The 9,413-nt window shown below is 52.1% G+C and overlaps 1 protein-coding gene across 5 annotated transcripts; it reads right to left on the reverse strand.

The window, feature by feature from the left end:
* Positions 1 to 3,841: 3,841 nt before the first annotated feature.
* On the reverse strand, positions 3,842 to 8,444 carry LOC143268709 (uncharacterized). 5 transcript variants are annotated; one of them, XR_013044819.1, is made up of 3 exons: positions 6,606 to 8,444; positions 5,396 to 5,782; positions 3,842 to 5,050 (listed from the first exon to the last, which is right to left on the reverse strand). XR_013044819.1 is itself a non-coding variant. In XM_076552084.1 (2 exons), the coding sequence occupies exons 1-2, from the start codon at positions 7,223 to 7,225 to the stop codon at positions 4,995 to 4,997; spliced, it is 495 nt and encodes a 164-aa protein (XP_076408199.1). In that variant the 5' UTR covers positions 7,226 to 8,444; the 3' UTR covers positions 3,842 to 4,994. The 5 variants fall into 5 exon arrangements, 1 of the variants encoding a protein (XP_076408199.1); XR_013044822.1 differs by having other exon boundaries at positions 6,606 to 7,049; XR_013044821.1 differs by having other exon boundaries at positions 5,341 to 5,782; positions 6,606 to 6,780.
* Positions 8,445 to 9,413: the final 969 nt, after the last annotated feature.

Genomic DNA, 9,413 nt, shown 5'->3' on the forward strand with positions numbered 1-9,413 from the left:
AGTTTTTATTTTAAGAATGAAGACATAGAGCATAACCATTTGGTACCAAGATAAAATGTATTAGATTTCTCTGCTGACGCAGTAAGCCAGATCAAGCCGAATTAAAATGACCAGGTTTGTTGGGCACAGCACACCCGGGTGACCTTTCCAGCCTTCAGAGGTGAGGCAGGGGAAGGAGCAGGAGAAATCACATGGCCAGGCTAGAGGAGGGGGCTTAATACCCTGTAGGCTTGGTCTTTCTGAGAGGGCAGGGTTTGGAATGGGATGGAGCTGTTCCAGTCAAACATTAATATCTACTTATGAGTGAGTAAATATCATGTTTATCTTTCTGGGTCTGGGTTACCTCACTCAGGGTATATATATATATATATATATATATATATATATATATATATATATATATATATATATATATATATATTTTAGTTCCATCCATTTGTCTGCAAATTTCCCGATGCCACTGTTTTTTTTACGGCTGAGTAATATATTCTCCATTGTGTAAATGTACCACATTTTCTTTATCCATTCTTCAGTTGAGGGGCATCTATGAACATAGTTGAGTAAGTGTCCTTGTTGTTAGCATTTAGGCATCTGTACTGGCCTGCCCTTAGGGTCCTGACAGGCTATATCCTCAGCTCTAGCTACTAAGAGCACCCCTATGCACATTTGCTATGTTTCCTTATAAAAGTCGGGCCTTGCTCACCTCATGACTCTTTCTCTCTTCCTTCTCTCTCGTTCCCAGGGACCAGTCTCTGCCCCTTCGCTCCCCTCCCCTCAATAAATCTCCCACGTGGGCCCTGTTGTACGGTATGACTCCTTCCTGTCATTTTAAAAATACATTTGGTACGGTGACTTGGACAGGCTCTCCCGGAAGTCAGATGTGGCGGGACCCTGGAACCTGCTCCACCAGCGACAGCCCTCCTTCCCCACCTAACAGATTGCTGGGACTCTCTACCCGACACCAATGATTGGTAAGCCCCGCCCCTTCACTTCTGGCCATTTCCCACCAGTGAGGCTTCATTTCTTAAGCACAGTCCTCACCTTCTGGCTTTTCTCAAAGTCCTGGTACCTGTGACTGTGTCTCACTTGGGCTCTTAGCCCATTGGCCCCTGCTTTTTTGGATAACATTCACTGAACAGCCTGTGCCTCCTCGTCAGTCCTTACCATATCTCTGGGATGCTAGAGATTCCAGCCCTTGGATCTTCTCTGCCTCACTCACGGAAAATGCACCTACCATCATACCTACCACCTGACTCAAGGGCTAAACTTAGCCGCCTTTGCCTGAATATCCCTTAGACATCAATTCAAAAGGTCACTTACCGGCACTCCATATCCCAGTATTTCATGGGACCTTGGCAACTTCTACCACCGATCCAATAGATAGATGGAAGGGGGAAGCCTGTTTTCATGCTCTGTTCTTTCTTCCTGCTCTACTCAGCTCCTGCTAGTTACGTAGCCTGCTACTGTGCCTCCTTGATAAGCTGCATGTCCCCTGCCCAGCCTCTGCCAAAGCAGTTACCTCATCTCCTGTCTCCAGGTCCTTTTCGATGGCATGTGCACCCTTTAAAAGTGCCCGCCAGGCAGCGCTCTTCCTCTTTGCCTCGTCTCGTGCCTCTTCCTCCTCTCCTTGCCTCTCCTTCCCTCTCTTGCCTTTTCTTGTCTCTCTTGCTTCTCTTCCTCTGGTCTGCCTGCCTCTCTCAAGTCTCCACTCCAGCGCAGCCTTTGGCTTTTTTCACTATCGGCTCTCTCCCTCCCGATAAACCTCTTGCACTAATTCCGTTGCGCGTGGCATGTTTGCTTAGCGGCATACCTTGGCAGGGTCCACCAAAGGTACCCACTTCACGCTAGGACCTTATCTGCCGGCCCCACCCTCAGCGACCTGCTCTTTCTCACCTGCCACAAATCTGCTTTCTCGTTCGCCAACAGTTTCGCCTTCCACTCAGTACCAACAATTGGGTCTCTGGTGGGGCTACCCGCCTCTTACCATTCCCCTGGGTGTGGGACTGGCCTCAGTATTCCTTAGACCAGGCAACTGGGAAAATGAGAAAGAATTCTCCACTTTCTTTCTTTCTTTCTTTTTTCTTTCTTTGTTCCGAGACCTCCTTGTGTCTGTCTACTCTCTCTAAATGTCCTGTCTAGGTCTGCTGCAATGTGGGAGTCAGAGATGGAGAAGCCAGCTTCGTCTTGCTTAGTACACGACAGTTTTCCCTTTCTTTTAATGTATTCAACTCTTGTTTTTTTTTGTGTGTGTGTGTGTGTGTGTGTGTGACTTGGATTTAGCCCTATATGTATAAATCTAAGCTGGGTTTCATTCTGCATGTATGTGTATAAAACTTGGATTCAATTCTGTGTATATGTGCATGTAACTGTTGTTTAGAAAAACATGTTTTAAACAGCAATCACATGCTTCTCCATCTCGGCTGGTGACCTCATCATGATGTAAGCAGCTACGTGGCTGGCAGCCATCTTTTGCTAAGGTTAAAGAGTACACACCTCTTAGTCCTAATGAGCTCTCTGTTCATTGTATCTCCTTTTAGGCTAAGAAAGCAACAAGCTTCAAATATTTTGGATTGGTATGGCCTTTTGTATGATGATAGAAATGTAAAGTTATATGTGATTCAACTCTGGTTTAGAATATGCTCTATACGGTAATAAAAATTTAAGGTTTTAAAGGCCTATTCAGATGAGCAAAAGCTGACTTAGAGATTTACACCTAAGTACTTATGTCTTTGCCAAGTGCTCAACACCAAGCTTCTAGAGATTTTAAATAAGTGGCAACATAATGTTGGATAAATAAAGCATTTGATAAACAAGATATATATTCTATAATGGAGTTTCCGGTCCCCTGAGAGTCCTTTTCCCAGAGTTGGGCATTTGGACAGAGGCCCCCTTGGCTTGTCCAGGGCACTGCTGGCCTCTGCCCCCTCAGTTCCTGCTCACAGCCCCTTTCCTCCTTTCCCATTTGGTCCTGGGGATCTTTCCCCTGTCACTTTTCCTTGCCTTCTCAGGAGATAGCCGTACCAGTTTGGTACAAACCTGTTCTGTTTTCACCCATGGAATGGCTGTTTTGGTTTCTTTACCAGATCAGAAAAGAGATTAAACCCACAGAACAGATTTCAGTGTAACTTTTTACTATGGACTATACTCAATAATCAACCACCTGTATCTCCCGGTAAGTCAGATGGAAAGAGGGTGTCAAGGTGACGCTGTGGTGATGGGAAAGGACCAGGCGCTTTAAAGTTTGTTTATGTGAAGATAGGAAAGCTTAAGTGCTGATAAGGAGAAAGTGATTTCATATGTGTAGCCCAGGCTGGCCTCAAATTTGTGATCCTCCTGCCCCCGCCTCCTTCAGCAAATCCTACCTGCGTGCACCACCACAACTGGCGTGATTTGATATGTATAAAAGAATGAAACATGTTCCAGATTCCTCTCTCTCGCTGTGTTACTGTTCACAACCTTGGCATTAATTGATGGAATTCTGATAAGCTGTTAGTCTAGCTGTGGCAGAGCACTAAACACTATACTCTACCACTATAGTATCCTAGCCACAAGTCCACAAATTCCCTTTGGTTGCTTTCTAATGTGTCTAAAACTTACCTCTTTTTGTAAACTCAAAGTTTTTGTGAGCTCCAGGGAGTCGACTTGGATTCACCTCGAACAACATCTTCCTAGGTCCAAACAGTGCTGGACGGTTCCACAGAGCCGGGTAAGCCAAGTAAAACAGCCAGCCACCCTAGGACATGGCCAACACCCTAGTTTTCTCAGGTCCCCTGAAAGACCCCCGGCTGAGATCTTTCTCCGGGAGAGACCCCAAACCCAAGGAACACACCGAAACCACAGATCAGATGCAAAAGCAAGAGGGTTTATTTAGACCAGGTACCTGGGGCGAAGTCTCTTGGAGGACTTGCGCGCTTTCCTAGGGCAAGGGGGACTTTTTATGGGATCCCAGGGGCAGAGGCGCGGTTACAGAAGCGAGAAGCATAGTTACAGGGTCCCTATTGGTTGTTTCAAAGAAGGCCAGGGTGAACTTGGGGTCATATGTGTGTGGCTGATTTGGCCTTGTCCAGGCCAGCTGCTTATTCCTCAAGGCCAGGGGCCCGCCATAAAATATCAACTGTCTTACTCCCAAGGCTGCTGACCACAGTTATCTCTCTCAAGGCTGGCCATAGCTATCTCTGTCAAGGCCGGGTAGCTGGCTATGGCTGTGAACTCCTGTTTTTCTGATTCCTGCAGAATGGCGTTTCTAAGGCCAAGTTATTGGGGGGGGCATAACATCGGCCCAACGCCCCATATCCTCATAATGGAGCGGGGGTCTTTCATTCCCCCATTTTCTTTTGTACCAAATGAAATCTTTCATTTTAGGATGGAGAATAAGGGGTTAGCTCTATCTCTGACTGTCTGAGCCTCTGATATTGTTTGGTTAGGATCAAAGCCTGGGCAACAGAAACCTTATCCTTGATGAATTGCACCAATCTGTTGAGGATGTATGACCCAAACAATAAAATGAGCAGGAGGACGATTAGGGGGCCCATAATGGTGGAGACAAGGGTCATAAACCACGGTGACCTTTGGAACTATCTTTTAAATCATTTTTGTTGAGCATGGCTACTTGGAGCTGTCTGAATTGGCCGGTCTCCATAAGGGCTGCAGTCCCTGTATCTACCCCAGCAGCTATTTTGTTTATGGTAATTTTTTTCCAGTAACAGGGCCAGCGTCAGGGAAACAGGCTCTCTGGTGATGTCCCTCCTTATGTCAGGAGGACTATTAGGGGGATCAAGGGGACCCCCGGGTGAGTCTTATCTTTAGTGGGTTTGGAGAGCGTTGAACTAGATGTCTCGGTGCCCTCAGCTTCGTCGGGTTCCTTGGCAGTCTTTACATGTGACGTGTGGACCCAAGCCGCTGTCCCGTCAACCTCGGCTCTAGGTTCCTGGATTGATGGCGTCGGACCTAGACAGAGTCCCCAATCTTGAATGGGTGAGGCATCACCGGGCGGTTCAGTTGCTCCCGGCAGGCAGGGGTTTTTGCACCGTCTTTTGCATCAATTGGAGGGCTAGTGGCAAAAGAGGAGATATCAGAGTAAAGGAAATTTACAATTGGTGGGGGAGCCCCATACATGATCTCGAACGGGGTTAGGCCATGAGGCCCAGGAGTGTTCCGGGCTCGGTAAAGGGCTAGGGGGAGTAGGAGCACCCAATCTCTAGTGCCAGTTGCAAGCGTTAATTTGGTTAAAGTCTCCTTAATGGTTTTATTTGCACGTTCTACCTGTCCTGAGCTCTGGGGGCTGTATGCACAATGAAGTTTCCAATCGATCCCCCGTAGCCTGGCCACCTCCTGACTTACCTGGGAGACGAAGGCGGGCCCATTGTCTGACCCCAATATCTGGGGTATTCCATACCTGGGAAAGATGTCATCTAGGAGTTTTTTGGTTACCACGTTAGTGGTCTTTTTTTCTTGGTAGGCAAGGCCTCTGTCCATCTATGATGTAAGCATGTCGCTCGGGGCTTTATTTCGCCCCCATTTTCTTTGTTAGTTCCTGGTCCTCCGGGCTTCCGCCATCCGGAGGGCCTGGGTCAGCGCGATCAGCTCTGCCTTTTGGGCCGATGTTCCAGGTGGCAGTGGTGAGGTCCAAACTATCTCCGATTCGGTGGTGACGGCTGCTCCAGTCCTCCGTTCTCTTTCTTGGAGGAAGCTGTTCCCATCCATGAACCAGGCAGCAGGGTTGCGGGGTTGAGGGAGACAACTGGTCTGCACACCATTCGATCTGAGGGCTGCTGGACCAGAGCTTTTACCGCATGGGAGGATAACACAGTTAATGGCTGTCCCAAAGTCAGTTTCCCTGCATCCTTGAGCAAAACAGCAATGGCTACCACATGTAGACAGGGGGGCGGGCCATCCTGCAGCTACCGGGCTTTCATGGCCCCAGTCTCTGTATCAACATTTCTTTTGCAAAGCCTGAGTTCTCGTCCACGAACAGTTTAAAGGGCTAGGACTTGTAGGGGGCTCCCTTTGGGTCCTGTCCAGATGTCAGCTGAACCTTTTTTTTTTTTTTTTTTTTCCGGTGGTCCTTTGATACCTCCTGTTACCTGTGGCCCCCTGGACCAAAGCTGTGCGGTCATTGAGAGAGCCTCCGGTATGGGTCAGGACTGAATGTTGAGCCCCGGTGTCCACTAGGAAGGTCACTGGCTGCCCCCTAATCTTGAGAGTTATCCTAGGTCGGGGGGAGGGGGTCTCCTGGCCTTGACCTCCCCAATCTTCCAGATTGAGGACCCTTGGCTTAGGTCTCCGAGACCCTTGAGGCTTTTTTTGATCAGTCACGAGCCCAATGTCCTCTCTGTTTACAGTAAGCACTTTGTCTTTGTCAAGCAGTGTTCTTTTTTTGATCTCCCGTCCTAACTTCCTAACTCCCTCTCTGACCTGTCCCTGAGACATTACAGTGGCCAGGACTTTTTTGTTTGTTTTTCCTCTCCCTCCGTGTCTCTCTAAGTTCTTTTTTTAAAAACGCGCTGCCGGCGTCTCTTTCTGGTAACCTGAGCCCAATCGGTAGGGGGTTAGAGCCCCTGGAGACCCGCTAAGAGCAACTGGCCAGAGATGTAGGTGTTCCCTACCTTCGCTGCTTTGTCCCGCCTTTCTCGTAGGCGACCGGCAATTGGGGAGGAAGCAGGAACTCATCCTCCGCTGTTTGGGGGCCGCTGCAGGAGCCGCCGGTCCCTCCGGCGCTGTCGGGGGGGTTGTAACACTCGGGGCGGGGTGACTCGGCGTCCATGGGTGACGCCGCCCCCTAGTCACCTTTCCCATATTGGGCCGGAGCCGGTCGTGGCACATCGCTGTGGGTCGCCGGCCAGGGGGCGGTCCCTCGCCGACCCCATCCCCGGCCCCGCCTGCGTGTCCCTGCCACATCCCGTGTCCGCCTGCGCCGCCGCTGCCGACTGTGCCGCTCGGCCGCCCATCGCGCTATCCACCGCCCCTCCGAGCGAGCGGCTGTGGGGCGTTGCCGGGACCAAGGCCGCCTGCGCCGCCGCTGGCTCCCCGCCGCCCGGGTCCGGCTGGTCGCCGGCCCCGCCCCTGGCCCCGCCTGTGTCGCCGCGGGCCTCCGCCGCCCGGGTCCCGGCCAGCCGCGCCGGGGGCCGCCGCGCGCGCGCGCGCGCGCGCCGCCGGAGGGCAGGTCCGAGCCCGAGTAGGCGCGGGTGCGGCCGTTGGCGGCGGGGCCACTCTGCTTGGTGCCCATGTCTGCGCCGCCCCGGGCCTCCGCGATCAGATTCCCCTGGTCTGCACCAGCTCCAAGTCCGCTGTTAGGCGCCACGCGGAAAACCACGGCCCGGCGGGGCGGACTCCTCCGCCCGCACGGGAGACATGGACAGCCGGGGAGAGCGGGGAGTGAGGGGAGCCCCCCCCAGCGCCGTCCCGGACCCCCGCGACCGCGCCGCGGCCGCGCGGACGGGAGGAGGCGCGGGGAGCTCCGGCACCCGCCGCCGCCACCGCCATCACCGCTGACGGCCTGCGGGGACTGGGCAGGGGGCGTCCCGGCGCCCTAGCTTCCCGGCAGCCCTGCCTGCGCGTTTCCTTTTCCCGCACCCGCCTGCAAGCCTGCCCGCGCGCCCGCCTGCGCCGGAGCAGCGGCCCGAGGGGAGAGGAAAAGACTTGCTGGTGTGGGGTTAGGGAGGAACAGGGAGTGGGAGGGATCCGCCGATCTGGCTTCCTCGGCTCCGGGATTCGGCGAGCGCTGCTGCCGCCGGGGGGCTGAGGGGAAGAGAAACGGCTTAACCCATGGGGGAGGTTCTGTTGTCAGGAGTCTCCACATGGCAATGTATGGGACCTGGTCCGGGTGGCCATGGGGACTGGAAGCAAAAACTTTTTTTTTTTCCACCTGTGAAATAAGACTGAGGTTAAAGGTTTCCTGACGAGGCCATCCTACATCCATTTTAACCCAATCGGCCTCGCAAAGAGTGATCTATTTTTTTTTTTTTTTCTTGATTACGACTCCTTTGTTGTTGGCTCGTGTCTTTCTTTACGTCTGACCAGTGTTTAAGCATGAGGCTCAAGGGGGTGATGACAGTCTGTCCTATGGCTGTTTTTAAGAGGAGAACGGTTAAACAGAAAACAAAAAAAAACGACAGACCAATATAAATAAGACTAAAACTCGCTGCGCGGCTTCGGTTCCAAACCGAAAGCAAAACCAGAAAAACCGTGCCCCCAGAGGGGTCTTCAGACCGTGCCACAGAGGGCACTTCAGATGAACCGTGGAACGTCTTCCAGGTTCCCAGATTCCCCTAGGACGTCTCCCAGGGTTCAGTGGCGAAGTCCAGACCCGTCGGTCCCCCCTTTCAGATCCACTGACACAGACAGATTATCAGACGCAGGCGCGGAGACAAACAAACAACATTTAACACTCAGACAAACAGACAACCCTCAGACTGGACAGGGATGACATAAATCAAGGCCGGCCGGCTTACCTCCTGATGGTGGGTCGGTGGTCCCAGGGAGGGGTCTCAATCCCCGTACGGGCCACCAAATGAAAGACCCCCGGCTGAGATCTTTCTCCGGGAGAGACCCCAAACCCAAGGAACACACCGAAACCACAGATCAGATGCAAAAGCAAGAGGGTTTATTTAGACCAGGTACCTGGGGCGAAGTCTCTTGGAGGACTTGCGCGCTTTCCTAGGGCAAGGGGGACTTTTTATGGGATCCCAGGGGCAGAGGCACGGTTACAGAAGCGAGAAGCATAGTTACAGGGTCCCTATTGGTTGTTTCAAAGAAGGCCAGGGTGAACTTGGGGTCATATGTGTGTGGCTGATTTGGCCTTGTCCAGGCCAGCTGCTTATTCCTCAAGGCCAGGGGCCCGCCATAAAATATCAACTGTCTTACTCCCAAGGCTGCTGACCACAGTTATCTCTCTCAAGGCTGGCCATAGCTATCTCTGTCAAGGCCGGGTAGCTGGCTATGGCTGTGAACTCCTGTTTTTCTGATTCCTGCAGAATGGCGTTTCTAAGGCCAAGTTATTGGGGGGGGCATAACATCGGCCCAACGCCCCATATCCTCATAATGGAGCGGGGGTCATTCACCCGAAAGATGATCAACAACCCCCAGGGCAGCAGGAAGCAGTCTCGAGAACACAGTGTCCTCATCCCTGCCTCACCTGCTACCCCTTTCTAACTCCTCACCTTTTTATAATAAACAAAAGGGAGGAGTGTTAGCATTCAGGCATCTGTACTGGCCTGCCCTTAGGGTCCTGACAGGAGATATCCTCAGCTGCAGGCACTAAGAGCACCTCCTGTGTGCATTTGCTACTTTCCCTTATAGAAGGCAGGCCTTGCCCACCTCCTGTCTCTTTCTCTTCCTTTGCTCTCATCCCCAGGGACCAGTCCCTGCCCCCTTCTCTGCCCCTTCTCTCCTCTCCCCTCAATAAACCTCCCACA

Source organism: Peromyscus maniculatus, chromosome 15 (genome assembly GCF_049852395.1).
Source record: "Peromyscus maniculatus bairdii isolate BWxNUB_F1_BW_parent chromosome 15, HU_Pman_BW_mat_3.1, whole genome shotgun sequence".
Taxonomy (NCBI): domain Eukaryota; kingdom Metazoa; phylum Chordata; class Mammalia; order Rodentia; family Cricetidae; genus Peromyscus; species Peromyscus maniculatus.

Coding starts and splice junctions, on each gene's coding strand:
- LOC143268709 (XM_076552084.1), bottom strand. CDS start 7,225: ATGGGCACCAAGCAGAGTGGCCCCGCCGCCAACGGCCGCACCCGCGCC. Junction 5,051..6,786: donor TCCGGCCCAATATGGGAAAG/GTGACTAGGGGG, acceptor TTTTGCCACTAG/CCCTCCAATTGATGCAAAAG.